At 39.3% G+C, this 27,752-nt stretch overlaps 1 protein-coding gene and 1 long non-coding RNA gene across 2 annotated transcripts; one reads left to right on the plus strand and one right to left on the minus strand.

Annotated features, from left to right (window-relative positions):
- Positions 1 to 27,472, plus strand: TNFRSF11B (TNF receptor superfamily member 11b). Its single transcript, XM_041768404.1, has 5 exons — positions 1 to 282; positions 18,271 to 18,640; positions 22,420 to 22,611; positions 24,243 to 24,467; positions 26,272 to 27,472. The coding sequence occupies exons 1-5, from the start codon at positions 253 to 255 to the stop codon at positions 26,658 to 26,660; spliced, it is 1,206 nt and encodes a 401-aa protein (XP_041624338.1). The 5' UTR covers positions 1 to 252; the 3' UTR covers positions 26,661 to 27,472.
- LOC121498458 lies at positions 8,106 to 26,443 on the minus strand. The gene is made up of 5 exons (XR_005989788.1): positions 26,327 to 26,443; positions 24,237 to 24,409; positions 16,723 to 16,813; positions 10,531 to 10,662; positions 8,106 to 8,482 (listed from the first exon to the last, which is right to left on the minus strand). It is a non-coding gene; the product is annotated as an uncharacterized LOC121498458 (long non-coding RNA).
- Positions 27,473 to 27,752: the final 280 nt, after the last annotated feature.

Here is a 27,752-nt window from a genome sequence, read left to right on the forward strand (position 1 = left end):
CGCCGGCCCCGAAAGCGTTAACCCCGCGCCTCTGCGCCCCGCCCGAGTTCCTAAAAAAGAAAGGTGCAAAGTTTGGTGCAGATAGAGGATGAGCGATCAAAGCCCCGCCGGTACTTCCTGCCGCCCGGACGCTGTATATAAGGTGATGAGCGCGCGGGCTGCGGAGACGCCCCGGAGCGCTCGCCCCGCCGCCGCCGCCGCCCCGCGCCCCGCGCCCCGCGCCCCGCGCCCCACGCCGTGCCCCGGGCCGCGATGAGGCCGCTGCTCTGCTGCGCGCTCCTGGTAAGTCCCCGCCCGCCGCCTCCGGCCCCCGCCGCGGGGACCCGCTCCCCGGAGCGCGCGGGGCGCGGCGCGGCGCGGGCAGGATGCAACCGGGGCCCCCTCGCGGAGCTCCTCGCGCGCCGCTCGGGGGCCCTTTGCCCGGGGACTTCTGCTGGGCTGTGCAGTCCGGGGAGGAGCTCTAGCTAGACCACGGGGACTCCGCTGGAATACGATGTGCATCCACGTTCCTTACTTGACTTTCTTTGCAGGTGATCCGCCGCCCTCAAGGAGTTTTTGCTTAGTTAGTTGCATGTTATTACTAGCACTACCACCGCGAGGATTAATTTATCGTTTTAAATATGGACGTAGATAAAGGGGTCGCGTAGAAGCAGATGCCAGGCCTTTGAACACTATGACGGCCAGGATAAAGTTTGGACACGGTGAACATGATGTGATGCACCCTTAGGCTCATCACCCGCCCCCCCCCCACACACAACCCCACTTAAGCAAACGTTAGGGGAAATTTTGCATAAGTGGCACCAGAGAAAAAGATCATGCACACTAATGCCTGCCTACACATGCATATATAGATCTCATGGCTGTGCAATTTAACATTCTAACACAATTTTATTATTGAAATGGTTTATTCCAGTTCTCAACTTCAATATAACGTGGAAGATACTGGTGGGCTGATGCCGATTATGTTCCAAAATAGATTTAAATAATTGAAGTTCAGCACTAAATAGGGCTACAGGATGTTTTTAAAGTGCTGTTTGGAAATAAAGAGAGGAGTCTTTGTGACTTAGCTTACTTTTTTTTTTTTTTTTTTGAATTTAGAGTTTTGGCCAATCAAGCTAGTAAGATTTGTTTGTGGATTATTCTCTATGTCACTAGAGTGTTGAATACTGTAAGATGTGAATGAGACATTCACAACAGGATAGGAAAACCCATATTTAAGCCACATATGTGTTTTGAACATGTTGGAGTAAATGCTTGAGTTTCAACATCCAGCCCACAAATAGTGAGTAGTAGGCAAGGAAGTCTTCCAATTAGTTCCCAGGATACACAAGCATAAATAAGGAAATAAATAGCAAAGTCACTAAAGAAAATGTAGGTTAGACAGGAGTGCACAAATGAGAATCTTAGCTACCGCTAAGATCTTACATATAGTATATAAAATAACTCCACCAGTACAGATACTAAGTAGAACTTTTTAAAAAGTAAACCTTTATTAAAGCATAACATACACAAGAATTGCACAACTCCATAAGTGCCTAATAAAATTTCTCAAAGTGAACGCTTGTGAGCTAGCACCCAGATCAAGAAATACAACACTACCAGCACCCCAGAATCAACCTGGGCTTTATCTGGGTCACTACTATGTATGTAATCGGAGTAATCAATATTCTGACTTCTAACATCATAGATAAGCTTTTTGTATTTGGACTTTACATAATGGCTTCGTCACTTTTCTGTGTCTGGCTACTTTCACTTAAGTTCCATTTATGCGATCATTTTTTGCCATTGGTTGTACAATAGTTCATTCATTTTCATTGTATGGTATTCCATTGTATGGATGTACCACAATTAATGTAACCATTCTAGTGTTTTGCTAGTTTACATAACTCTGCTATTAATATGGGGACATTAGTCTTACTTGTCCTTTGTATTGTCAGATTTAATTAATAATAAACGTATGACCAAGGGACTTCTAAATCTCAGAATTTCCCTTCAATAATGTATGTACCTAATCATAAGTGTTCCTAAGCAAGAAGTAAATGAACGTTTTGATATGTAGTCTATCTAGGGAGACAGATACGTATGTAGATAAAACTAATTGTGGAATAAACAACATTATCAAAGGAGAAGACTTTCTATGTGCTTTGAACCTAGTGAATTCTTTCAATGAAGAAGACTTCCCTTTCCCTTTCTGCAGTTTCTGAGATTGACTTTATTTGATAAATGATTGGAGACGGACACTTTGTACTTATGCACAAGGAGTCCAGATGCCCTTTCATAAGCACCTTGGTGCACCTGGAAGAAGTAGAAGTATTAGAGGAATTTGTCCTTTGAGGCAGGCAGGCCCAGAGACTAGGGACAGAGTGGAAAACAGGATGGACACCATGCCTACTTCCATGAGCCTCACAGTCAAATGGAAGAGGTAGACATTGGAATATCAACTTTCTGTCTAATGAGAATAACAAAAGGGCAAGAGCTGGGTGTCCTGGGTGTATAAAAGATTCGCCCTCCAGGTCCTTATAAAGGAAGCTGCAGTGCAGTTGGGCCAAAATTCAAGTCCAGCAGTACCATCTACGTGACAAGTGACCGTGGGCAAGTTACATCTTTCTTGTGTTTTTGTTTTCTGTAAAATAGAGAGAATGTTATGCACACATGCAAGATAACTACATAAATCTCCTGCTGCCTATTACCAGTAGCTTCTAGCAGTCTGCTCACAGATCACTGTAGGTAAATCTAGACCCAAGTGAATTTTGTAAATGAAAAGCTGATGATGCTCAGAGGAGGGAGAGGAGGCCAGTACCTATTACCTTGAAGGAGGACTAGAATGTTTCTATTGTTGCAGATAAAATCCAGGTGTCCTGAACCTAAGAAGTGGGAGAAAGTAAAATCATGTGGCAAAGTAGAATTCTAGATTGTTTCTAGGAGATCAGAGGATATGGCCTTAGGCAAGCAGTGCAGGGGCATGGCCACCAAGACTCCTGCCACAGTCACAGTCACGGGGCTCTCTGGAATGCTCACTAATGTGTCAAGCAGAGGCCATTCCATTCATGGGTGCTCAGGTACTCTGGGAGCATCCTGGCCTAGGCCTCGATTTTAACTGGTGAGTGAAATTTCCCACTGTGTAGTGCCCGAACCATCCAATGGCCTTCTCAGAGTTAAGCTCCCAATTCATGTCAGGGTGATAAGACTTGGGGTGGAGCGTGGGGCTGAAGGGGTTGTGGGGAGGTAGATGATGTTTTTCTCAGGACTATTGCCTGATCTGTCCATCCATCAGAATAATGCCTTTCCTGGTTTGTTTTGTTGTTTATTTTGGTTTCCTTCCCCCTCACCCAATGATTGAGAGTATTTGTCTCCTTTTTATTTATTGGCTTCTTTACTTATTTTAAGAGAAAAATCACTCTGAAGGTTGTAGGAGAATCTGATGTATCTTCAGTCCCAAACAGTCCTGATCCCTGCTCCTAGCACCCATCAGCACAGTCTCCCAGTTCCAATCTGATCTTTAATTTTATTTCTTAGTCTTAAACCACAGTTGTCAAATTCCATCGACTGGGGAAGAAAGCATTCTGTGCCAGATTTTTGTTTTAAGATTTTATTTATTCATTCATGAGAGACAGAGAGAGAGAGGCAGAGACATAGGCAGAAGGAGAAGCAAGCTCCCTGCAGGGAGCCCGATGCGAGACTCTATCCCAGGACCCTGGGATCACCTGAACCAAAGGTAGATGCTCAACCACTGAGCCACCCAGGTGTCCCTCTGTGCCAGATGTTTTATCCACTTGGTTCTAGAAGGAGAGCTATGGCAGTGTCTATCAAAGGGGCACTAAACACACACTCAACTAGTCTAGCTCTCCTATCCACTAACCTGCCTGCTGGGTTTTGCCCTGAGCAACCCTCAGCCCCCCTGCCTGCATATTCCCTATTCTGAAAGTTTTTTTCTGAAAAGTATTATTTCCTTCAGCATCTCATTAACCACTAGCATTTTTTTAAGCCCGAGTTTCTCCTTTGTAGTCAAAAAGAGGGAACTGGGAAATAGATTGCAGAGAAAGAGTAATTTTATAAAAATTTATGTTTGCATTATTCAAAGCCTTGACTACTGATGCCTGGCTGCCCCTTATGTTGCTACCATGGAGCAAAAATGCCAAAATTATCAGTATATCTGTATGTTTTGCCCTGAAGGGCAGTAATTCTCAATCATATCACTTTTTTCATGCACGTTGAAAATAAATCCTTTGTAACAACTCTCTTGCTCTCCTGAAACAAAATTTAGAGTGCATATATTTTACCTACATACATAATTTTTAAAGTCAATATACTAGCATAACTATACTATAAAGGAGAAATAAAAGGAAAGTAGCTAATAATAAAATAAGCTTCACTGTAAGACATCATGAGGCAGTGACATGTTAGCATCTTTATGTGAAATTTCCATGAACAGATCGCTAGGAACAAAGGCCAAAACCCATTTGATGTGCTGGGGTTCAGAACCATGATCAGTGTTGGCTTCCGTGCTGTGCTTTTCTGAAATGGCAAACAAACCTTGCTAAAGTTCCCCTTACTGCCAGAGATTTAACATTCTAATGTTGGCTTTCATCTCTTTCAAAATATTAAGTATGACAGACACCCTATCCACCTGACCAATATTTTAGGCCAGGTGCCAATATTTGTACATTTCTACTGTGAAGGTTCATATCAATATCTTCATGAAGACCCATTCTTAAGTGAGCAACAGAGATGAACTAGATTCATATAGTGACTCGTGGAGGTCCTACCTAAGCTCAGCTGAACCCACTTTCTCATTACCCATTTGGTTGGTTTGGGCATCAGGTATTCATTTTTGGTTTGATCAAGTTTACATGTTTGTAAAACACGCCAATGGAGAAGTCAAATAGACATTTGGATTCAAGGTTTCAGAGTATAGGAGAAGCCCGGGCTGAAGATAAAAATCTGGTCATCATTATACAGTAGGTTTTTAAAGCAGTAGGGAAAGGTGATTGCACATGGTGAGAGAGGAGAGAGGCAAGCAGCCCCAGAGCACATTTGTGATACTGATAGTCCAGTAAACAAAATGCAAATATGAGCAGTAATAGCAGCCATGTTTAGAAAAGAAAACAAAAATCAAAATAAAACTGAGCAACCCATAATAGCAGGAACTAGTGAATCGGAAATCCTAGCAACATCTGTAAACTATCTGTGCAAGAAGAAAGACTGAGGTATGGCCAACTTGAAATAGATACAAGGACAGTATTTTTATGTGACATGTAATTAGTTTTTGGAACTCACTACCACAGAATATTTTGGGGTGACTAGCATAGAAAGTCTAAAAAAAGAATTCTTTTAGACAGTTGTAAGGGATAAGAATAGTATTACAACACATTAGGTACGAAGCTCTGTGGTCCCCACTCGGTCTCACATTTACCTGGACTCTCTAAATTAACGCCCCGAAGGCCAGAACAGTATGCAGACACACCAAAATGGTTTCTCCCAACTAAAGGTGGCATAACTTCCCAGGTATGGCCTGGGCACATTGTTTTCACCCCAATTTCTGAGAAATACCTATATCAGCCAGCCGTACGTTATGGGTAGGCGATGCAGGAGGAAATGAAATGTCCTTCCTAAAGCCCTTCTAAAAAAAAAAAAAAAAAAGGTAATGTGCTCCTAATGGTCTTCATTTATTACTTTCTTATTTTGATTTTTTAAAAATTTGCCTCTCTAAAATGATGTTTTAATACTGTGAAGACCTTGTTTAATTTCGTTGAAGCATCGTCTATAAAAATAAAAAGAAGAGCCTTAGGATTTTCACTTCAATTTAGTCCATATCTTGGAAGCATTTTCCATCAGGACTTCTTAAATAATCAACTATAAAACAGGAAAATGGGTGTCAAGATGGATTTAGATTTAAAACGAGACCATAATTCATCTAAACTTTCTGACTGCCTTGGTAAATTCAATTTTCTCCCCTGGTCTTTGATTCAAAAAACCTCAATTTCCTTCCCATGTAATGGTACTTTCTTGTTCAAAAAGTGATTTCTTTTATTCTTAGAAAATACGGTTATCAGGAACCTATTCTTTAAAAAGTTCCTCCCACCATCAATTTGCAATAACACCACCACCAAAAAAAAAAAAAGAAAAAAAGAAACAAAGTAATTTAGGAATTCAACTGGACATAGTGACAGTAAGATCACTCCAGTGGCAGGAAGCAAAGTTCTGTCTTAGTCTGCAGTCCGGCTGGTGATGCCAGCAATGTGAGATTTTAACTTTACCATCTCTAAAAACTGTTGGATCATTATACTGTACACCTCAAATGAATATAACACTGGATATTAATTATACTAGAATTAAAAACCATAATCATAAAAACAAATAAATAATAGGGGTATGGATCAGGTGATATGCAGGAGGTCTGCCTTAGTTTTAAGCTTTTGTCATTAAAATAACAAATTGAAGATACACTAATACACCGAACATGCAAAAACCAAAAGGACTTATTTATGAAAAAAATAATCGTAAAGGAATGTTTTTTAAAAAAATCTATTTTGTTGGGGCGCCTGGTGGTTCAGTGGTTGAGTGTCCACCTTTGGCTCAGGTCATGATCCCTGAGTCCCAGGATCCAGTTCCGCATCAGGCTCCCTATGGGGAGCCTGCTTCTCCCACTGCCTATGTCTCTTCTCCCACTGCCTATGTCTCTCATGAATAAATAAATAAAATCTATTTTGTTGCAGTTGCCATTTTCTTCTGCCCAACTGGTTTCTCATATAAGAAATTCTGTTTGAGTCAGTGAGATCCCAGAGGAAGCAGCTTTTGAAATGTCACCTCCTTTTAAGTAGTGAGACTTATTTGTTTTAAGATCACAGATTATTCTTTTAAACCATAAAACATTTTCTCATTTGGAAACAAGTCTTTCTTGTCGTTAGCTAGTATGCAGAGAAGTTGTTAATGTGGGTATTTTTCATATTCCATTTAGCCAGAAGCCAGATCCAAGACATTCCCTCAGGACTTACTAAAGAGGTATAATTTTGGTTGCTAGCAATCTCCTTAGACTCATTGCAGAATTTTCTTTGCATTTGTCTTCACAAGGAAGTACTTGACAACTACACATGGCTCTTTGGAATAAATGTCAAACCTTTGGGCAGAGTAAGCATGGTAATAGGTTAAATATTTCCCTTGAGGACTACATCAGGCTGATAGACATAAATCTCTGCTCCCATTCATTCTGTATTCTGTCCTTTTTTTTTTTTATTTTAAGATTTTATTTTTAAGTAATCTCTATACCCAACATGGGGCTCGAACCCACAACCCTGAGATCAAGAGTCACAGGCTCTATGGACCGAGCCATTCAGGTGACCCCAGTCCCTTCTTTTATTATTGAGTAAAAAGAAGAGAAAATCAACTGGATTGTGCTAAAATAAAGGTCCTCGAGAAAGTATGACTGATGTTTTTTGATCAAGGATGTAGTTGTTTAGGGCTGCTTGTAAATTGTTCTCAGTCCTCCTTTCTCGAAGCATGATAAGACTGTGCTTTCCAGTCTTCTGGTGAGGGTGGAGGGTGGGGAGAGGATGCAAACAGTGCCAGCCACCGACTGGAGCGTTAAAATGATATGTCGCTCCACAAAAGAATACTTAACTGAGGACCTATGACCCCCTTCTCCAACTTTTTTTTTCTTTCCCTCCTCCACAGTGAACCAGCCATATTCTAGATATTGGTGGCTTTCTCACCTTAGATCCTGGACAAAGGACAATGCTAATAGGTTTTAGTGGATGCACTAGGAATATAGCATGAGTGAGAAACAAACCTTTGTTATATTTAAGCCACTGAGATTTTGAAGTTGTTTCTTAGCACAGCATAAAACCCAGCCTGTCCTGATGGACACAGTAGCCAGACCCCAAGTATATCAGCTCATTGAGCGGCAGGAACTTCAAGGAGCATTTAAAATCACCAGTGTTTAAACCTGTGATTTTATAGGGTTTTTAAAAAAGATTTTATTTATTTATTCATGAGAGACACATAGAGAGAGAGAGAGAGAGGAAGAGACCGAGGCAGAGGGAGAAGCAGGCTCCCTGTGGGGAGCCCGAAGTAGAACTCGATCTCAGGATCCCGGGATCTTGCCCTGAGCCAAAGGCAGATGCTCAACCACTAAACCACCCACCCAGGTGCCCCTAAACCTACTATTTTAGATTATCAGTTGAAACTCCTTCTGTATCGAAGATATTGTTAAGGGTGTTCATGAGAAGGACTTCTTCTTTCTTCTAATGCTAAAAATTCAAAATTTAGGGAACTAAAATTATGTAAAAGCTTAGCTGGGCTACAAATGGAAGGATCAACAGATACCTAACAGTAGACTTTAAATCAGACGCCCTATTATGTGAGAATAAGAAAACAAGGATCATGTTTTTTCTCTTCATTGCTTCCAACTGACCCTTCCTTCATACAGGTTCACTGCCATCTTTCATCAGGATGACCCATTGAAGTCCAGCCGAGGAAGGAAATCCTACAATAGAAAGACACTAATGATACTTAGAATATGTTTTGTATATGAAAGTCACACACAGGATTTCACTTAATTTGCATAGAAAGGCTCTGATGTGGAGATTAGTATCTATTTCATAGACAAAGAAACTGAGGTCCAGAGAAGTGAAGTAATTTTTCCTAAGGTGACCTAGCTGAGTTTGTTTGTCCTATAAGAACTTACATCTAGTAGCTGAGTCCAGTGGGACACAAAATATCTATAAGTTAGAGCCAAGCTTCTATGGGTGCCTTCACACCCAGTGATCTCTGCTGAGGTTAAAAGAACCCCAGCTGAGGCCCCTGAGCCTCAAATCCTTGGGACAACTGATTCAATGTATTTTCCATCCTTTTTCAGCTCGGAGGGGTGGGGAGGGTCACCATGTTTTTTTCTTTTAAAATTAAATGCCTTGACCTCCTTACTGACATGAGTTAAAAGCCCAGATGCCTTAGGAAACACAGCATGAGGCAAACATACATTTTAGTACTTTACTAGAAACTACAATCCTAGGGAATGAGGAGCGAGTGAAAGAAGAGTAAGGTGGAAAAGGAGGGAGAGCACTTCAAGAGGGCACATTACCAAGAAGCTACTGCTTAGTATAAAGTACCTCTCAGGTGCTGGGGTGGCTCAGTCAGTTAAGTGCCTGCCTCTGGCTCAGGTCATGATCCCAGAGTCTTGGGATCGAGTCCTGTATCAAGCTTCCTGCTCCCTGTGCTTGTGTGTGAGCTCTCTTTCTCTCTCTCTGTGGCAAGTAAATAAAAAATTAAAGTACGTCTCAGTTTCATAGCACCATTGTCCAGAGAGGTTGTGGAAACTATCGTATTTTAGGACAAGAGAAGGAGAAGAATTTATTCAGCAGGATAGATGGCTGGCTGGATAGAAAGACAGACAAGATGGATACATAGATAAGATGCATAGGTACAAGGTAGATCTTATTGAACTTTATGTTGTGTTGTAGTTGATTGATTACTTCTATGCCTGTCTCCTTTGTAAGACTGCAAGTTCCCAGAGGCAAGAGCCACTTGTTAAAGGGCTTAGATTTAAACAGGATTGGATTGAATCCCAGCTCACATGTGTACTGGCCCTGTGACCTTTGACACATCACTAAAGTTCTGTGAGAGGCTATTTCTTTGTCCATAAAATAGGGATCATCATATCTCCTCAGAGATTGGCAAAGGGGATGGATGTTAATAGCATGTGAAGAAAGGGCTTAGTATAGAGCCTGCTATATCATAATATAATGCACTAAGCTAATATTATTCCTGTATCACCTGGGGCTCCTAGAATTTCACGTGTTGGAGGCGCACAGTAAATCCCTCCATGTTTAACTCATACCCTATTTTGTTCCATTTCTACTTGTAGTTTCTGTTCCATTTTATAATCACTACAGCTTCTCGAGCCTAACTTTTTCTCACCAGCTGCCCTTAACTACATGTTGATTGGACCTCAATCCAGATCATTAACAACCAGAAGAGATTAATAAAATGTGAGTAATGTATTATCTTCAAAGAAAAGCACTACAGAAATAAAAAGGAATTTTAAAAATTGGTGTTCAAAATGATCAACATGCTAAAATGTACTGCCAGTTGTCAGCCCCAAATGCCAAGGACAGCAGGTGAAATACTCTTAAGTAATGCTTATTAAATGGACCTGAATGGACATAATTATAGAGAAAATTGCAACCAGCTCTGCGGTTGAGTTGAACTTTTCAGAATTAATATTCAATCTCAAATCTGGTGATTAACAGAAGCCAAACATGTGAGATTTCTACATATCTTCCTGGGAAAGTCTTAAGTGTACCTGTATTGCTAGTTCTTTTGTTTCAGATTTTTTCTTTTCACTTGTGAATCTATCAAACTCAGCTGTCTGTAAAACTCCTCCAAAGTGCCAGAAGCATCACAAGCAAATCTGTCCTGATAATTCTGGTTGATTCCAAACATAAACAATTTACTGCTAATTAACTTAAAAGGTTTCAAACAGCTAAAGGAAACTTCTGAAGGGAACAAAAAATTGCATTGAAAGTTGAAGTTTACCTGAGACAGTTCTTCAGCCCCAAAGGACGCAAAAGAGTGTAGAATCTGGCTCAGCGATTCATCTAACAAATCATAATTCTTCGTGTTTCCTTTCCCGTTTGCCTAGTATTAGCTGTTGGCAGCAAATCAGTTCTGTATAGATGAACAGATTTAATTCATTTGCTCTTACTTCTTACTTAGAGACATAATCCTCAGCCATACAGCTGGCTATTGTGAAAATTATTAAGCAGTGGGAGACCCTTAGGTGGGGAACTGGCAGCAGCAGATAAACCTCTCAAATGAACTACCCGCTTTTTTTCTACATTCGCATTTAAAATGGAAGCTAAATGCAAATAGACAGTACCTGCAAAATGCCATGGGAGATGAAAGGTACTTTAAAAAAATGTTTCCTAGAGGCACATTGTGTTATCAGTATCATTTTACAGATGAGAAAATTGCAGATTTTTTGCTTGTTCTTGCAAATTTACATGTTGGGTATTTGTGTGCACACATCATCACCAGTAATCCTAATTACACACAGTAAGCATTCAATGTGCCTATTGAACTGAATAAAATTAAATGAGATATATTGAATACTTGATATGTGTAAGATACCATGGTTAAGCATATAAGGAGTATGGAAACAAATTCTTTTCTATCTGGTCCCCCTAAGCAAATCCATGAAATTGCCTTGAAAATATTTGAAATAGACCAAGAAAATGATACCAGTTGGGAAGATACTGAAACTAATTTTTTTAAAAATCACTTTTTCTAGAGATAATTAAGAATAGGGTAGATAGTCAACTTCCGACACATCATAGGTGTGTTAACTTCCTACTGCACAGGAAATTTCAAAATGTCTTCTGAAACGTCTGGTTCAAAATATCTCCCATTTCCCACCTTCTGTATAATTAGTATATGTAATAATGCCTCCTACTTGTCTGGGAGCTTATTCTTTACCAAGTTTATTTGTGTACCTTCTTTTATTCATTTGAAATACAACAGTTGTACAGGGATAGTTAAAATAAGGTTTATTCTCATTTTAGAGGTGAGATAGTGGCTCAAGGTTACTAAACCTGGTGGTCACACTGAGTTGGAAGCTTGGTATTCATAGTCTAAATGTAAGTTCCCAGCTAAAAGTGCTCTTCTTGGGCAGCCCAGGTGGCTCAGTGGTTTAGCGCCGCCTTCAGCCTGGGGTGTGATTCTGGAGACCCGGAATCGAGTCCCATGTTGGGCTCCCTGCATGGAGCCTGCTTCTCCTTCTGCCTGTGTCTCTGTCTCTCATGAATAAATAAATAAAATCTTTAAAAATAAAAGTGCTCTTCTTAATTAACATTGATCTAATGGCCAAGATACATACTTTTTAGAATTTGTTAAGTTATCCATTTAGCATTCTTTTCAAAACACTGTGAAATTCCTTTTTTACCTTCTCTTTTTTCATCCCATCTTGCATATAAATTCCAGGGTTAACTTTTTGTCCTTTTATGCTTATATGCAATATCCGTAGGCCATCTGACCTTTCTGCTCATAGAGCCATTTATGTGCTCTTAACCCTGAAACCTGTGTCTTTAGCTGCCTTTGTCTCCTAAATTCCCAATACATATATCCAGTTATCTAGTAGATATCACTTTGAGTCTCATAGGTGGAAGATGTCCCAAGGTATATTCATTTTCTTTCTCCATAACTGTCTTTTTCTCCTGGCATCAGTAATTAATGACAATACTACATACCTAATAGTTCAAATTCATGCGTATGTTCTTCAGTCGCTTTTTCTAGGGCATCTTCTCCATGCAATCAGTCAACATATCATATCTATTCCTTCTCCTCCCTTATCAGTGCCTAACTTCAGTCCCTTATAATTTCTGACCTGTTTCTCTGCTGAGTCTTTTCTTGATCTTCTTTCTTCTCTCTTCTGCTTCCAATTGATTTGCAGTGATTTATGAGTATTTTATATCAGGCTGAGCTTTTAGATGAATGTTCCTATGAAACAGGAACATTAATTTATTCAACTCCATCATTTAGAGGTATTTCTACAGCATAGTAATTGTTTCAGGAAGCGTTTGTTGATTGAATAAATGAATTATTTAAGCAATGGAGGAAAAAGAGAATGGGCTACTACACTGTAAAACTATAGAAAATCAAATACACTAAACTTCATAGGAAAATAGTTTTTTAAAAAAATAAGCTTTATAGTTTATACTGCAAGAGATCTATAGGAAATTCACCATGATATGCGTCCTGAATGTCTCCCTTCTTGGCTACAATGAACTGTAAAACGGCATGGTTTCTAAACTGACCAGAACTTTAGCTAACTCTGGATAGTCCCCAAATAGTTCTCTGTGGCAAAGATCATGACGAGAGATCACAAAAGGAACTCCCAAACCAAGTAGTTATTTCAGGCTGTGCGTGGGCTCCTTTTAATGAATTTTCCATAAACAGAAACCCACTGGGTCACTCATGGTTCTGTATACCAGAGAGCAAGCCCAGTAGTATGGAATTTGCTGCATTGCATAATGTAAAAATAAACTTGTTAGAGAAAGTGTATTCTTCACTTGGCCTTTAGGATGAAACATAGACCAGTAGAGTGTTCTAGTCAAATCACCATTTGAGAAATTTCTATCTCGGTGGCTTGGACCAGTAAGTGCTAGTCTCAGTACAAAGAAGAGTCAATGTCAGTTCATCTGGACTTCAGGAAGGCTTTGGTTGATCTTCCATGATCTCCTAACTCTGTGCTCTTGGGCCTAAATGAAAAATAAGCACATCAGGTCTTACTTTTAAACTATGCATGAAGGCTATAGCATAAGTGAGAGCATCTGGTAAATGTTAAAGGATTTGACCAAAAAACAGTATTATATGGCACATGCTCTGGGCTTGAATTCTGCTTCCACTAATAATGACTGTGACCTAGGACAGTTAGTTACTCATTCGAAGACTCATTTTTGTAGCTGGTAGAACAACAACAACAATAATAATATCCTAATTAGGTACAAATCAAAATATTATAAAGGTTATTTTTAATTCTACTGCCTATCACAGAGTAGAGATTTGATGCATGTATGTTAGAATGGGATAGGCAAAATAGAATTCCATCTTCATATTGTCCATTTTTTGTTACCTGCAAATATCATTACCATACCACTCTACTTCCTAAATATTAAGAATTCTAATTAGAAATTTTGTATGATTGGGACTAAGAGTTGGATGATTAACAAGGAAATCAATTAAAACATTAATAATAAAAAGTATACACATATACTATAAATGAAAACATTTAAATAAACATTCATTCACCTGTAATTTGAGATTTGGCCAAGGCTTTTCCTGGAATCTGGGTTTGCTAACTGAAGTCCTATGCTATCTTTCTTTAAAAAAAAAAAACAAAAAAAACAAACCCTGTTTTATAATATATATGGCCCATGCATTTCAATTTTGGCCTTAAAGACCTTTATGAAACAAACTGAGTATTCTAGACGTTTACCCCATTTTGTTTTTACAGTTGTCTCAGCTACTCCAAATTCTTTTGCTTTTTAAAGATTTTATTTATTTATTCATGAGAGACACACAGATAGAGGCAGAGACATAGGCAGAGGGAGAGGGAGAAGCAGGCTTCATGCAGGGAGCCTGATGTGGGACTGGATCTGGGATACCAGGAATACGCCCTGAGCTAAAGGCAGGCACTAAACTGCTGAGCCACCCAGGTGTCCCAGCTACTCCAGATTCTATAATAGATTGTTTTTGCTTCTTTGTGGCTCATCTTTATCAAGTCATTCCCAAAGCATTTTTCCTAGAAAAGTAATTTTTTTCACACCCCTGTTTATTGATTTGCATAATATTTGACTGAATTACCTAAGGATAGTTACAACCATAGCATATACAGATACAGAGATAAAACTAGCATAACAGATTCAGCAACAAACATGCAACTGGCTTTTGTGAAGTACCAACTTCATGGTAAGAGCAGATGAAAGATGGCATGTCAGAAGACAAGGGATGGCTGAGAAGTCAGGGTACTGGGGCATCAGTTGTTGGTTCTACAAAAAGGAGTAGTAGACATGGGTGAATGTGAAAAGTGGAGATTGGAAAGGGGGGTTCTGAGATCCAAAGTGGTTTCACAAATAAAACAGTGGAGCAAGAAGTAGGGAGTTAAAGCAAGAGATTTGTTTCCAAGGCCATTAGCTAATTAAATGCTGTCAAACCACAGAATATTATAATGGTAGCTAGAAAGGACTTTAAAGAACAAATGATTCACTCACCACTCACCACCACCCTTACTAATATTTGATAGATGAGAAAAGATGGTTGGGCTGACATAGAACATTCTTTAACCTCTGTCCACCATGAAAAATGGAAGGGCAAGGAGAAGAACTAAGCTATTAGACATGGCACTTTAAGTGACCTTTCAAGGAAAGAGGCATCAGGGCTTCAGGAAAACTAGATGGAAGCACTAAATTGGAGGAGTCCCAGATTCCCTCAAGCAAAAATGGTCTACCCCAAAGGGTGTATGCATAAGAAATGGGAGGAGGAAGAAAGAAAAAATAAAGAGAAAAAGGAGATGGAGCCAATGTTAAGATGATGTGTCCTTCTATGGCATCTTTTTCATTGCTTTTCCAGGAAATGCTGAAGAAAGTAAGGGACAGGACTGACATGAAGAGCTCCATTGATCTTGCCCATCCTCTGTCCAGTAACTGGTTCCAGAAATTCTGTGCGGGAATTAGGGCTAACCAGAGATTAAGACCTCACCGTCCAGTTTTGGCCACACAGTTCTGTCTTTTTACCATAGTGGAAAATTTTCAAATAAAACACAGAGGCCCAACAGAAGTTGCTAAAAACAAGTTATTTTGCAGTTCCTCAAGGCCTTCTGATTTGCAAAAATATATATGATAATCCCAATGCTGTGGCCTTGGAGAAATTACCTTCACTAGTATAATTGCCCTCTAATCCTTAAATCAACCTTATTTATTTATGTCTCTGTGGATTCCTTTCACCTCAACTTCCCTGCATTTTGAAGAAATGGCAACTAATTTCTTATGCATGGTTCCTGGAAACCAACAGTGTCATGTCCAGTTGCCTAGAAAAATATAAATTGCATCAGCTTTCTTGGTCAGATCTTCAATTTATGTGGCTCCTTCTAGTAAGAAACACAAGCACTGGGGGTGGAGGTTCCCATCCCATCCTATCATTTCTTGATAAGGGAGAAAAGAGTCAGCTGATGAGTAAATGGGCACAACTAAGTCATGTTGAAATGAGAAAGGGGGATTGATGGGGAATCAGGCTGGAGAAAGTCTTAGGAATTCTAGTTCTACCAAGATGGGGCTCACTCAGTTGTAGCACACAAGACAAAGGTGTTCCTTTGCACCTCAGAGACAAAGCTCTTAAAAGTGACATAACCTGTAAAAACAGTCTTTCAGAAAATCAAAGGTGAACAGCGAGAGAAAAAAAGCATTTCTCCTTGCTTCCATGTGTCTGCAAGTTGCACTGGGAAAACTTCATTCCCTAACATTGAAGATTTTAGGAATATTTAAGCCAAATTAACACAAGGGGCCTTGAAAGAGGTAGCATCATCTACTCAAATGACCAAGTAGCTACAAGGCTTTTCCATCTTGCTCTGTTTCCCTCAAAACATATAATTATTTATTTCTTCACTTCTTCGCGGTCTTCCCCCTCACTAGACTGTGAACTCCTTGAAGGCAACAGCCATCTTGCCTTTTGTGCACCACTGTATGCTGAGTTCATTCTACAATGCCTGGTACACAGTGGATGCTCACCAGATGTGTGTTGAATGAATAAATAGATTCCATATTTCTGAAAGCTTCAGAGCAAGACAGAGTTTCCACCCACTATTGGTCCATTTCTTCTTTCTCCTTGTGTTGATGAGCTTTGTCTGAGCCAATAGAAAGTCCCTGGGGAAATTCAAGGACTTATTTTCCCTAGAAACCCTCAGGTCATGAAAGTGTCTTGAGAAGGCCCCCAGAGCAGCCCTGATTTTGCATTGTATTCCACTTTTTGTTAGGTAGGAGTCCTTTATCTCACAAGACTCTGAAGATTGTTCATGGCCCAGTGTGAGATATTCTGGGTTTTTTTTTTTTTTCTTTTGGCTTATCAGCTCATATTAGGTCTAGTCAGCTTTGATGCTTGTCATGTTCCAGTAAGAAGTGAATGTGTTGTTAATTAGATGAAAATGCCCAAATGCTTATGAAAAGGGCCATTCTTTACCTTTGTCACTCCAAATTCACAAGGGAGTGTTGTTTCCCTAGCTGGGCATGCTTTTCCCAGGTCAAGGGGCTCCTGTGAAATTTCCTGGGTTCTATAAAGAAGAAAAGTTTGGAAAAAATTACTGTGTTTGGTCTGCCACTTCCCCAAAGCCTGAAAATAGTCTATGTTGATCCCCGTACCATAAACAAACAATAAAAACCAAATGAACCACCCCCTACACACAAACAACACTGTGTCTTCTGAGAGTGTGCTTTCGGTAATTAGTGTGAAGAACTACTTCCATGTTCCCTTGAAGATCTAGAATATGAGATAGAGCACCCAGGTGGAGCTGCCCTCCCAAGCAGCACCCTCACCCATGAGATTTTCTCACCTGCTGTCTTGGACCTATTCCTGATTATTCCTGATTTTATGTATAGAAACTTTTGAAACCCTGCCTGTTCCCTGAGGTTTTTCCCAACCAACGTGAAAAGAGGTGGTCCTTTAATTTTCTTGTCACCATTTACCTGTAAGAGTCAAGATAGGGCCGTAGGATGTTCTGGAGGAAATATCAGTCTTAAAATTCTAGGAATCTTTCCATGAACTTCAGGCTCCATGAGGACAGGGGTTATGTCTCATCTGTTAGCATGTTCCTGGTGCATTCCTGGTAGGTGTTCAGTGCCTGGCTGGTGCATGACTGAATGAATGAATGGATGGTCTGGACGACTGTTGATGTAATCATGCAGTCTTCACACATCACCAGCTCTTTATTTCACTATACATCAAGTCTTAGAATGGGAAAACTGAGAGATACGTAGTCCTAAATATAGCTACAGTGATTCCCCCCCCCCATTTAAATGTTAGTTTCTCCACCTCCCCCTCCATACTTCCAATCTCTTTGACTTGCTGATTTTTTTTTTTTTGTACAACACTTCTAACATGTAATTTATCTGTATTTATTCTCTTACCCACTACTCCAGTGGACTGTACACTTTGCCAGGGCAGGGAGGGTTTCTTGACTGTTTTACTCAACAGCTGCATTCTAATTGTCCAACACAGAACTTGGCACATATTAAGAGCTCAGTAGCTATTTGTGAAGTGAATAAATGAAAGAATAGTTATTGAGTATGGACTCCACGCACTGGAGTCACGGCAGGAGTTTTTTTTAATCTCTAATCCCAGCTCCACACCCGCGGAATCAGAATGGGTAGAGTTGTGAATCCCAGGAGTCCGCATTTTTATCAGGGAGTCTAGGAGATTTCTGGTATAGCTATTCTGAGGCCTACTAATTCATCCAACTCATTCATCTAGACATCCTGAAACCCAGGGAGATTAAACATCCTATTATCTGTGAGCCTGGGTTTACTTAAATCAATGTGTGTTGCCACCCCCATCTTGGTCTTTGAGATTAAGCTACGAGAGGCAAAAATGACGGCTTCTGAACTCACTTTCTGTGGTGCAGCCCTGTAGGCAGGAGGGTAGTCAGGGACTTTCTGAGTCTAATGATGCTTTTGCACAGAAGAGCCACCCTATCTAACAATGCTAACATGCCATTGTTTCCCTCTCTCCTAGTTCCTGGACATCTCCATTAAATGGACCACCCAGGAAACCTTTCCTCCAAAGTACCTTCATTATGACCCAGAAACCTCTCGCCAGCTGATGTGTGACAAGTGTCCTCCTGGCACTTCTCTGAAACAGCACTGCACAGCAAGGCGGAAGACTGTGTGTGTCCCTTGTCCCAACCACTACTACACGGACCTGTGGCATACCAGTGACGAGTGTCTATACTGCAGGCCGGTGTGCAAGGAGCTCCAGTATGTCAAGCAGGAGTGCAACCGCACCCACAACCGTGTGTGCGAGTGTGAGGAAGGGCGCTACCTGGAGCTTGAGTTCTGCCTGAAGCACAGGAGCTGTCCCCCTGGCTTTGGAGTGCTCCACGCTGGTACGCATCGGCTTTCAGCATGCGACAAAATTAATGAGATCATACAAAGTCAGGTAGTTTAAGGGAAAGTTTAAGGGAACACTTTGTGTCCTGGTGATATTATAGGATAGCAAATTGCAAAGGTAATAGAACCTGCTAGGTATGTCCTGTGTGTCTGGCTGGCTGCCAAGGACAATTCCTCAGAGGAATACTTTGCCACTACTGGGCAATTTAGTGACAGATCTCAAATGCAGCAAATGGCTCTCTAATGAGATGCGTGATGGAGTGCTCCTTTTTAAAGGGATATGCTCTGAGTCGCACTGTTTATAGTTGATACATACCTCTGTGTTTCCCTTCAGCATGGACAGCTTCAAACTACAGTGCTTTTTGACAAACATCAGAAATTATAATTGATACCAAGAGAGTAATTAGGCTGATATTAATGAGGCTCTGGAGTACTAACAATAAGCAGTTATAATTAATTATGTAAAAAATGAGAATGGTTCGGGGAAATGCATTTCATTATTAAAAATGAAGTTAGTTCTTCCCTTGGCATGGGAGTCGAGTGTTTATGAGGATAAAGACCAGCAGTATCTCTAAAATGAGCTTATTCTTTATCATAGACAAAACAGATTGTCAAGCCAAGAGTAAGTCCTTGTCTACAAACAAAAGTACTTTCTCTTTTTGCATTTTGAACAGCACAGGTTAGGGCCAGTGTGCATTGAATCTTATAAAGCTGCAACCCACATTCTTTCCTACCACATTCATGAAGCTTCAATGCAGTCTGTATCCTCTCATGACTTGGGAAAATTAAGAATATTCACTTCCTCTCCTTTCCTTTTTTCTCCCACTTTTCTGGAGGAAGTAGTAATCAGTATAGATTCTGATTACTCAGTATGAAGCAGTGTATCTCACCCCCAGTGCTACTGACATTTGGGGCTGAATAATTCTTTTTATGCACAGCTGTCCTGTGCATTGTAGAATGTTTAGCAGCATCCCTGGTCTCTAGCCACTAGATGCCAATAGTATTCCTTCCCTAGTTGTGATGACCAAAAATATCTCCAGACATTGCCAGTTGTCCCCTGGATGCCAAAATCACCCCTGGTTCAGATCTACTGGTTTAGAGGATGCTAATTATTTGTAATTATTTTAACTTTCAGAAGTGGTTTTCTACCACTTCTACATAGCCTAAATTATTCAATGACAAATACTTTAGGTTTAAAGGCATACAAAGGAAACATTCAAAAGTTGAAATCTATTTCGTTGCCTAAGTTGTGAATCGTATAAAAATAATTACAGGAGGTGCAAATTGCATGAGTGTCCCTTAAAATGTCTCCATCATGAGTATGAAGAAATTGGTGAGACTTCCTAGCTTTTATTGCATGATGCTTTGGGATTCAAAAGCTAAACCAAATTGTAGGGGGTAAAGCTCACCCAACAAAACCAAATCCATTTAATTCAATTCAGTTAAGTTGTATATGCAGAAAAATTAATTAAGCAGGGGCTCTATAGCTTGGAAACTAGAAAAATTTGGAAAATAATGGAAATGGCATTTTCTCACATCAGCATGAAAATTTGTTTGTGGAATGAAGCAAGCAGGCAGCCAGAAGACTTAGACAAAAAGACACATTTTATTTGTGGCACCGCAGTGGGGCTTATTTACCTCTCCCTCCCTAAAAACCCACAGAGCAGTTCCTCATGGAAAATAAGAGGTTTCCAGTCCAAAGGGAAGGAGGACTATGTAGTGTTATTCCAAAAAGTATTAACCATTCCTTGCCGCTGTTGTTTTGAAGTCAGATTATCTCTTTTCCATGTTTTACCTATGCCATTCTGTGTGTGCGTCCTGTAATTCTTAGGTCCTTTCTTACGGCTGGCATGATGACATCCTCAATTGGAAAGCAGACCTCCCCTCCCCATTATGGTGTCTCACATTTTGCCTGTCAGATTATACCTTTTACCTTTATTTCCACTGACATTAATAAGGCAAAATCATTTACTTAGATGGATAAACCTTTTTTTTTTTTTTTACAGAAAGTTCTAACAATGATAAAAGAGGGAAGTCCTCTTCAGAAAGGTCATTATATAAAGCCTCCCAAATATTTTAAGAAACTTTTCCTTCCATTATTCTTGGATTCTGTTTGTTAAAGAACTTTACAAATTACATTCTGAAAGAATGTCTTGTATCTTTGATATTGTCATTGGGATATGTGGCAAGACCCAAACCATGGGTCTGAAGAATGATAAGACTCTTCTGAAGAATGGTATCTAAAGAATGATACGATTCTTCTGAAGAATGATAAAATTCTTCTGAAAAATGATAAGATTCTTCTTTACGCAATTGGCTTTCCAGAACACGTGGCAGCTGGCCGAGGGAGACTTAGATCCAGATGGCCAAGTCCACTGATTCCCCAATATGTTAGCAATGAAAGAATACAATGGAGTCCTTGCCAAATACCTCTGCTTATGATATTGTAGGAACTGGTGTGGAGTTGGATCCCACTTAAGGTGAGAGGTATAGTAAGAAAGTATTAAACAAAACAAAACTTACACCTCTATGGAAGGTTTTCCCTAATACGATGTCACTGCAATGCTGGAAATGGCACATGAAAATTTCAGGCCTGTGGTTTGCCCCTTCCTCTTTTTTTTTTTTTTTTTCCCCTGCCAGCCCTTTGTCATTTTTACTGGTCAACGCATCATCAATTCCTTTAGAAGAAGTAGGAGCTGAAACTAGAACCAAATCGTTTTGCTCTTTCTTTCCTTCTTTCTTACCTCTGGTTTTGATACAATGAGGTGGGAGGTTTGAATTTTTAATAAATGAAGTTTATTAACTTGCTGTTTCTTTCATTTGTCCCTTTTGTATTTGTTATCTTGCCTGAACCAGAATTGGCCTGGAAAAAAGTACATTTGAATATTGAAGTCTGAATCTGTTCAACTAGCTTACACTAGATGGAGGTATTTTCATATGCAAATACCCTGTAATGTATAATCTAGCCACGCATAATAGAGTCAAGGGTTTGAAGGTATTTATCTTTAGTTGTTGACTGGTTCAAGTTTTTCTAACTAGCGAGTTCTCCAAACTTATCATGTATCTTTCCACCATGAAATAAAATGCCCTTGCAATCACCCTTCCCTGAAATTTTACTGATGGTGCTCTTTTAAAACTCAATAGTTTAAGCAAACAGTATATCATCTCCCATTTACTGTGTAGCTTAACTGCAGGCTTACGCTTTTAAGTCAGTGATCAACTTTATTGCCACCTTCAAAAGTTTATTATAATGTTGTAAATTTTTACTTCTCAAGGTTAGCATACTTATGAGTTGCTTCAAAATTAGGATTCAGGAAAGACAGAACTTCAGGAGGCACCGACTGGAATTTAACAACCTAGCATTCAGTGGGTACTAATTTCAAAGAATGATATTACAGCAGATATACACAGCAGTTATCTTCATGATTTTCCAGAAAGAAATGTGAGAAGAATATGGTTGGCAGCAAGGCCTCATGGATGCTTCAGCACAGGCAGCACAAATGAACACCCTTACTCTTTCCTTCCCTCTCATTTCGTGTTTTGTAGGTCACAGCAAAACATATTTGTGTTTGTATTTCAGGGAAGGGAGACCACCTAAGGGGTTACTAACTGTAAAGGTTTTGTTCTCTAACGAAGTGAAAAATGCTTAAAGTTTTGTGCAACATAATAGTAGAAGTAAAAACCAAGTTAGAAGTCTTTCCACAATGTCTTAAGAGGATGTCTGCTGTGCAAGTGTTTGAGAAGAAGGTGCTAAATTGCTTGGTATTTTCTGTAGGAACCCCAGAGCGAAATACAGTTTGCAAAAGATGCCCAGATGGGTTCTTCTCGAATGAGACGTCATCTAAAGCACCCTGTAGAAAACACACAAACTGCAGTGCACTTGGTCTCCTTCTAACACAGAAAGGAAATGCGACTCATGACAATGTATGCTCTGGAAACAGTGAATCGACTCAAAAATGTGGAATAGGTAATTATATTTCTACCTCTTCTTAAATAATTATACCTTCTTAAATTTCTACCTTCTACTACCTCTGAATTAAATACAAGACCCCCTGACTACCTTCTTAGCAAAACTCATGTTTTTTCATTCTTGAACATTAATAGGCTAAGACTGTTCTGTGCATTGCTGCTAATGCCACAAGTCAAAATCTCTCCAGAGGTCTTACCTTGTCATGATCATGCTCCCAAACTTGACTTTGTCCCTTTCACACTTGACTCAAATCTTACCCATGGGGAATAGGGTGATGCAAAGATTATGTCTAAACTCAAATTAGCAGTCAACATTTTAGAGGTTTTTTTAATAAATTATGCATTTTAATCAGTTTTAAGAATAAAAACCGGCAACTAAGAAGCACCATGACATAGACTGGTAACAAATCAGAAAATGCAAATCTGGCTTGTTACCTATGGTATTACACCTCTATGGCACTGAAGTGATCAGTTCCTCTGGTTGTCCTAAACTCTATTCAGGAAGGGTCACTGCTCCAAGCTCATTATGTGAATGTATCCCGTGTTGGTGTCATTCCTACAACTTGACTAATCTCAGACATTCTATCAAGGATGCATCACACTGAAGATGACCTGCCTTTTATCATTTAACCAGCTTGACCCCCCTCCCAAGCATTTTTTTGTATGACATAGAAGAATATGAAACATAGGACTGTGGGCGGAGATATTTAAGATTCAAACCCAGTTCCAACATTTTTTCACCATGTCATCAGAATCTTAGACCAGCCATTTAGCCTTTCTGCTTTCCTAGTCAAACAATGGAATGAGGGAAGGAGTGATAAGAGGAGCGACTTTGACCTTTATCATTCTCTTTAATTCATTTTTAATTTTATTTTTATCATTGATTGAGCACTTACTGTGTGCCAGGTACTTTTGCTATATGAGCTTTAATCTTTACAAATACACTGTGAAGTTTGCTCAAGTTCAGTATAGGTGATGAAGAATCAGAGAAGATTCATCAGGTCTGATGAATCTGAAGACAAACTCTTAACCTCTGGGATAAACAGATTCCACCCAGACACTCAGGCCATTGTATCTCTTTTTCTAAGTGGCATATTTTTTTGTGTTTATTTTCCCACTTAATGTATGTTTTTACATCTATATCTATCCTTGTTCTTAAAGGTAAACTAAGTGTTTATGTGTGTGCAGAAAATGGTATACTACTCTAGATTACTTTTCACACTCCTCTAAAGACAGTAATTATATTTGTTTTGACACAGATCTTGACGTAACTTGTGGATGCTAGCTAACCCTCTAACAGGATATTTAATATTTACATGAAAATAAGTTAATGCGTACTTCAAGTCATAGAATTTTTGCTGCAATTAATTTACAGCAATATTTTCATTAGACACTTGTTAAAATCTCCCCCCACCCAAATGCCCTAAAAGAACATTAGAAAGGACATAAACCCAGTTGAGTTGACAACCTGCCACTAAGACCCAACCAACAGACGGTTGATTTTATTCGAACTTCACATTTTAACACGTTAGATTTTGAAAAACCCTATTGTGATGGCTTATTTATGTCTTGCCTACTGGACTTCCAAGAATCCAGTTGCTAAGTAAATCTTGGTTTTCCTACCTTTAGATGTCACCTTGTGTGAGGAGGCATTCTTCAGGTTTGCTGTTCCTACAAAGTTCACTCCTAATTGGCTCAGCGTCCTGGTAGACAATTTGCCTGGCACCAGAGTAAATGCAGAGAGTGTAGAGAGGATAAAACGGCAACACAGCTCACAAGAACAGACTTTCCAGCTACTGAAGTTATGGAAACATCAAAACAAAGATCAAGATATAGTCAAGAAGATCTTCCAAGGTATGGTAACCTGAAATAAACAAATCAAACAGAAATCAAAGATACCCATTTATCATTAAGAAGACTAGGTGCCCGTTTAGTTGTGTGGATGATGTTTCCCTTTGGGAATTATTATTGGACGAAAATATTTTCACCAAATGATCGTGTAGAAGCTATCCCTAGAGTGGTCATCCACGGTTGTAGTGTCACCTCCTCCATACCCCCAAATGCTTTTTAAAGTGTATTGAACACTCTAAACCAAGAGACGGTCCATTTCACATACAGGACCTCAGGAATTCCACCTCTAGATCCCTTAGCAGTTTTATTAGCATTCCCTCTGGCCTACCTAGATGTTCTTTACACACTTTGGGTCTTATCTTGCATTTCCACCAAGAAGCTATGTTGTATTTATTTGTATTCATTTGGTAGTTCTCTCCAGAGAGCCTCCAAGTGTCTTACAGATGTCCTCTCATTAATCCTCACAACATAACCTATTTTAAAATTACCATTTTAATAGCATATGTTGTGAGGATTAATGAGATGAGGTCCGTAAAGTGTTTGAGCTTCTTAGAGAAAAGGGTTAGTTAAAACCAAGTACGCTCATGTTATAGGGTTTTATAAAGAATCTCCTTTAGAAACAATGTGTGTGTATGCGTGTGTGTGTGTGTGTGTGTGTGTGTGTGTGTGTGTTATGATGGGAAAGAATCCAAAGGGGAAAAGGAAGTTTCATCCAGTGTGGACTGTAAGCTTTAGAATATACAGTGGAAATAATCTGGACTTCGGTTAGCATTGGAGCACCTGCCAGAGAGAAGGAGGAAGGTTTTCATAGTGCAGACAGTGTCAGTGAGAAACCCATCTGCAATTTACCTGCAGTTAGATGACGGAGGAGTTTTATACTTCCCCAAAAGCCTCAAGCATCTGAAACTGAGGCCTGTTATTTTAGGAGACTAAGATATTTGACAGCTGAATGCTTTCACTTGTGCAGAGTAAAGTTTTCTTCTATTTTGGCAAACAAGATGTATTCTTTGAAAGTATAATTAGCCCTGAAGCAAGTAAAAGGGGGGGGGGGGATAGAGAATCAGAGACTGTTAGAATTTTAAGGGGCCAAATTCTCTATTTTAAAAATGAGGACATTTCAACCCAAAAAGATGAACTGACTTGCCTTAGGGCTCACAGACAGTAAATGACTCATGTCATTAATGGAAATGTTAGAGACTCTCCCTTACATTTATGTAGCAGCTCATTACTGAAATATACTCTAGGCCATATAGATCCTACCATTCTTTGCCCTCATTTTATTGGGTTTTTCAGATCTCCTCCTCCATAGTTATTATCCTCTCGTGCTATAAATTATCTTGGTTTTAACTAGCCCTTTTCTCTTCAAATGGGGTATATACGAGATATCCACTAGTTCAAGTTTATATTATAAAATGGCTACCTCAAATACTTTATTTCTATTTTTCTGAAATGTTATGGTTTTAATTTTCCCAATTTTTCTTAGAAAACTGAGAGTGACGTGTCTATAGTTTTCTATTGTTCATTTCCAAAATTAGGGCTTTTTACAAAGCTTTGTTGGATGCCTAGAATACATAAAGCATATTACCCTTTACCACAAAATAATATTCAACTCAGTTCTCACAAATAACTAGCATCACTTAGGCCTCCCTTCCCTCTCAAAAAAAAAAAAAAAAGGAAAGAGAAGGTTATCCTTAAAATAAATTTATGAAATTCTAGGAGAACCTCCTTCAGCCTCATGATAGTTTTGTGCTGGTGGCTATAGAATATACGTTATGTGAACATCTCTTTGGGCTTTTGCTTTATGCAGATATTGACCTGTGTGAGAACAGCGTACAGCGGCACATTGGATACACAAACCTTACCTTCGAGCAGCTCCGCAGCTTGATGGAAAGCTTACCGGGGAAGAAAGTCACCACAGAAGACATTGAGAAGACGATGAAGACATGCAAATCAAGTGAGCAGATTCTGAAGCTGCTCAGCCTGTGGAGAATAAAAAATGGTGACCAAGACACCTTGAAGGGCTTAATGCATGCTCTGAAGCACTTGAAGCCATACCACTTCCCCAAAACTGTCACTCAGAGCCTGAAGAAGACCATCAGGTTCCTTCACAGCTTCACCATGTACAGATTATATCAGAAGCTATTTTTAGAAATGATAGGGAACCAGGTCCAATCAGTAAAAATAAGCTGCTTATAACTGGAAATGGTCACTGGGCTATGTCCTCATAATAGACCAGATCCAATGAATGAGTAAACTATTTCTCAGGCACTTGTTGGGGGCGGGGGGTACAGTGATTTCTTTCTCATCGCCAAGGACTAGATCTGGCCACAGGGCACAAAAGGAAACAATGGTGTGGAGAAAGAACTAACGTCTCCCCAAAAAAGTTTATCCAACTGATAGATCTGGTCCAGTATCTACTGACTATATTTTCTCTTATTACTGCTCGCAGTAATTCAACTGGAAATAAGAAACTAGATTCCATTGTGCCTTACTAAATATGGGAATGTCTAACTTAAATAGCTTTGAGATTTCAGCTGTGCTAGAGGCTTTTATTAGAAAGCCCTATTTTTTTTCTGTAAAAGTTACTAATATATCTGTAACACTATTACAGTATTTCTATTTATATTCATTCAGATATAAGGTTTGTACATATTATCATCCTAAAGGGAAATTGTATAAGACAATTTTAGAAAGAAAAATATATGTTCTGTTTATTATTATGACAAATGAGAGATAAAATATATTTTTTAATGGAAAGTTTATAGCATCTCTTAATAGGTACAGCCATCCTTCCTGTGTGGAGTGTTTTTGTAATATACTTTTACCTGTATAAGCTGTAATATCATTTTATAGAAAATGCATTATATAGTCAATTGTTTAATGTTGGAAAGTGTATGAAGTATAAATTATCTGAATATTAGATGCTCTGAGAAATTGAATGTACTTTATTTAAAAGATTTTATGTTTTTACTATCTAAACATCATTAAAGTTTTCAAATTATTTTTCATTGCTTTTCCTCTTGCTTTTATTTGAATGGGACACTAATGGGTCTGAGCTTTCACAATTTTCCTTGTTTTTTATCATCAGGACCACCTGAAAATTGTTAAAAATGCAGATTCCTGGACTGATTTATTGAGAAGCTGGGGAAGAGGGCAGAAACTTGTATTTTCAAGAAGTTCCAAAGAAACTTACCACATTGAAATTAGAGAATTTCTGAAGTCAAGCTTAGCATATAGGTGGTACAAACCACTTACAACTGCCACGGCTAGCACTGAGACACCAAACTA

Source organism: Vulpes lagopus, chromosome 9 (genome assembly GCF_018345385.1).
Source record: "Vulpes lagopus strain Blue_001 chromosome 9, ASM1834538v1, whole genome shotgun sequence".
In the NCBI taxonomy this organism is placed as follows: Eukaryota; Metazoa; Chordata; class Mammalia; order Carnivora; family Canidae; genus Vulpes; species Vulpes lagopus.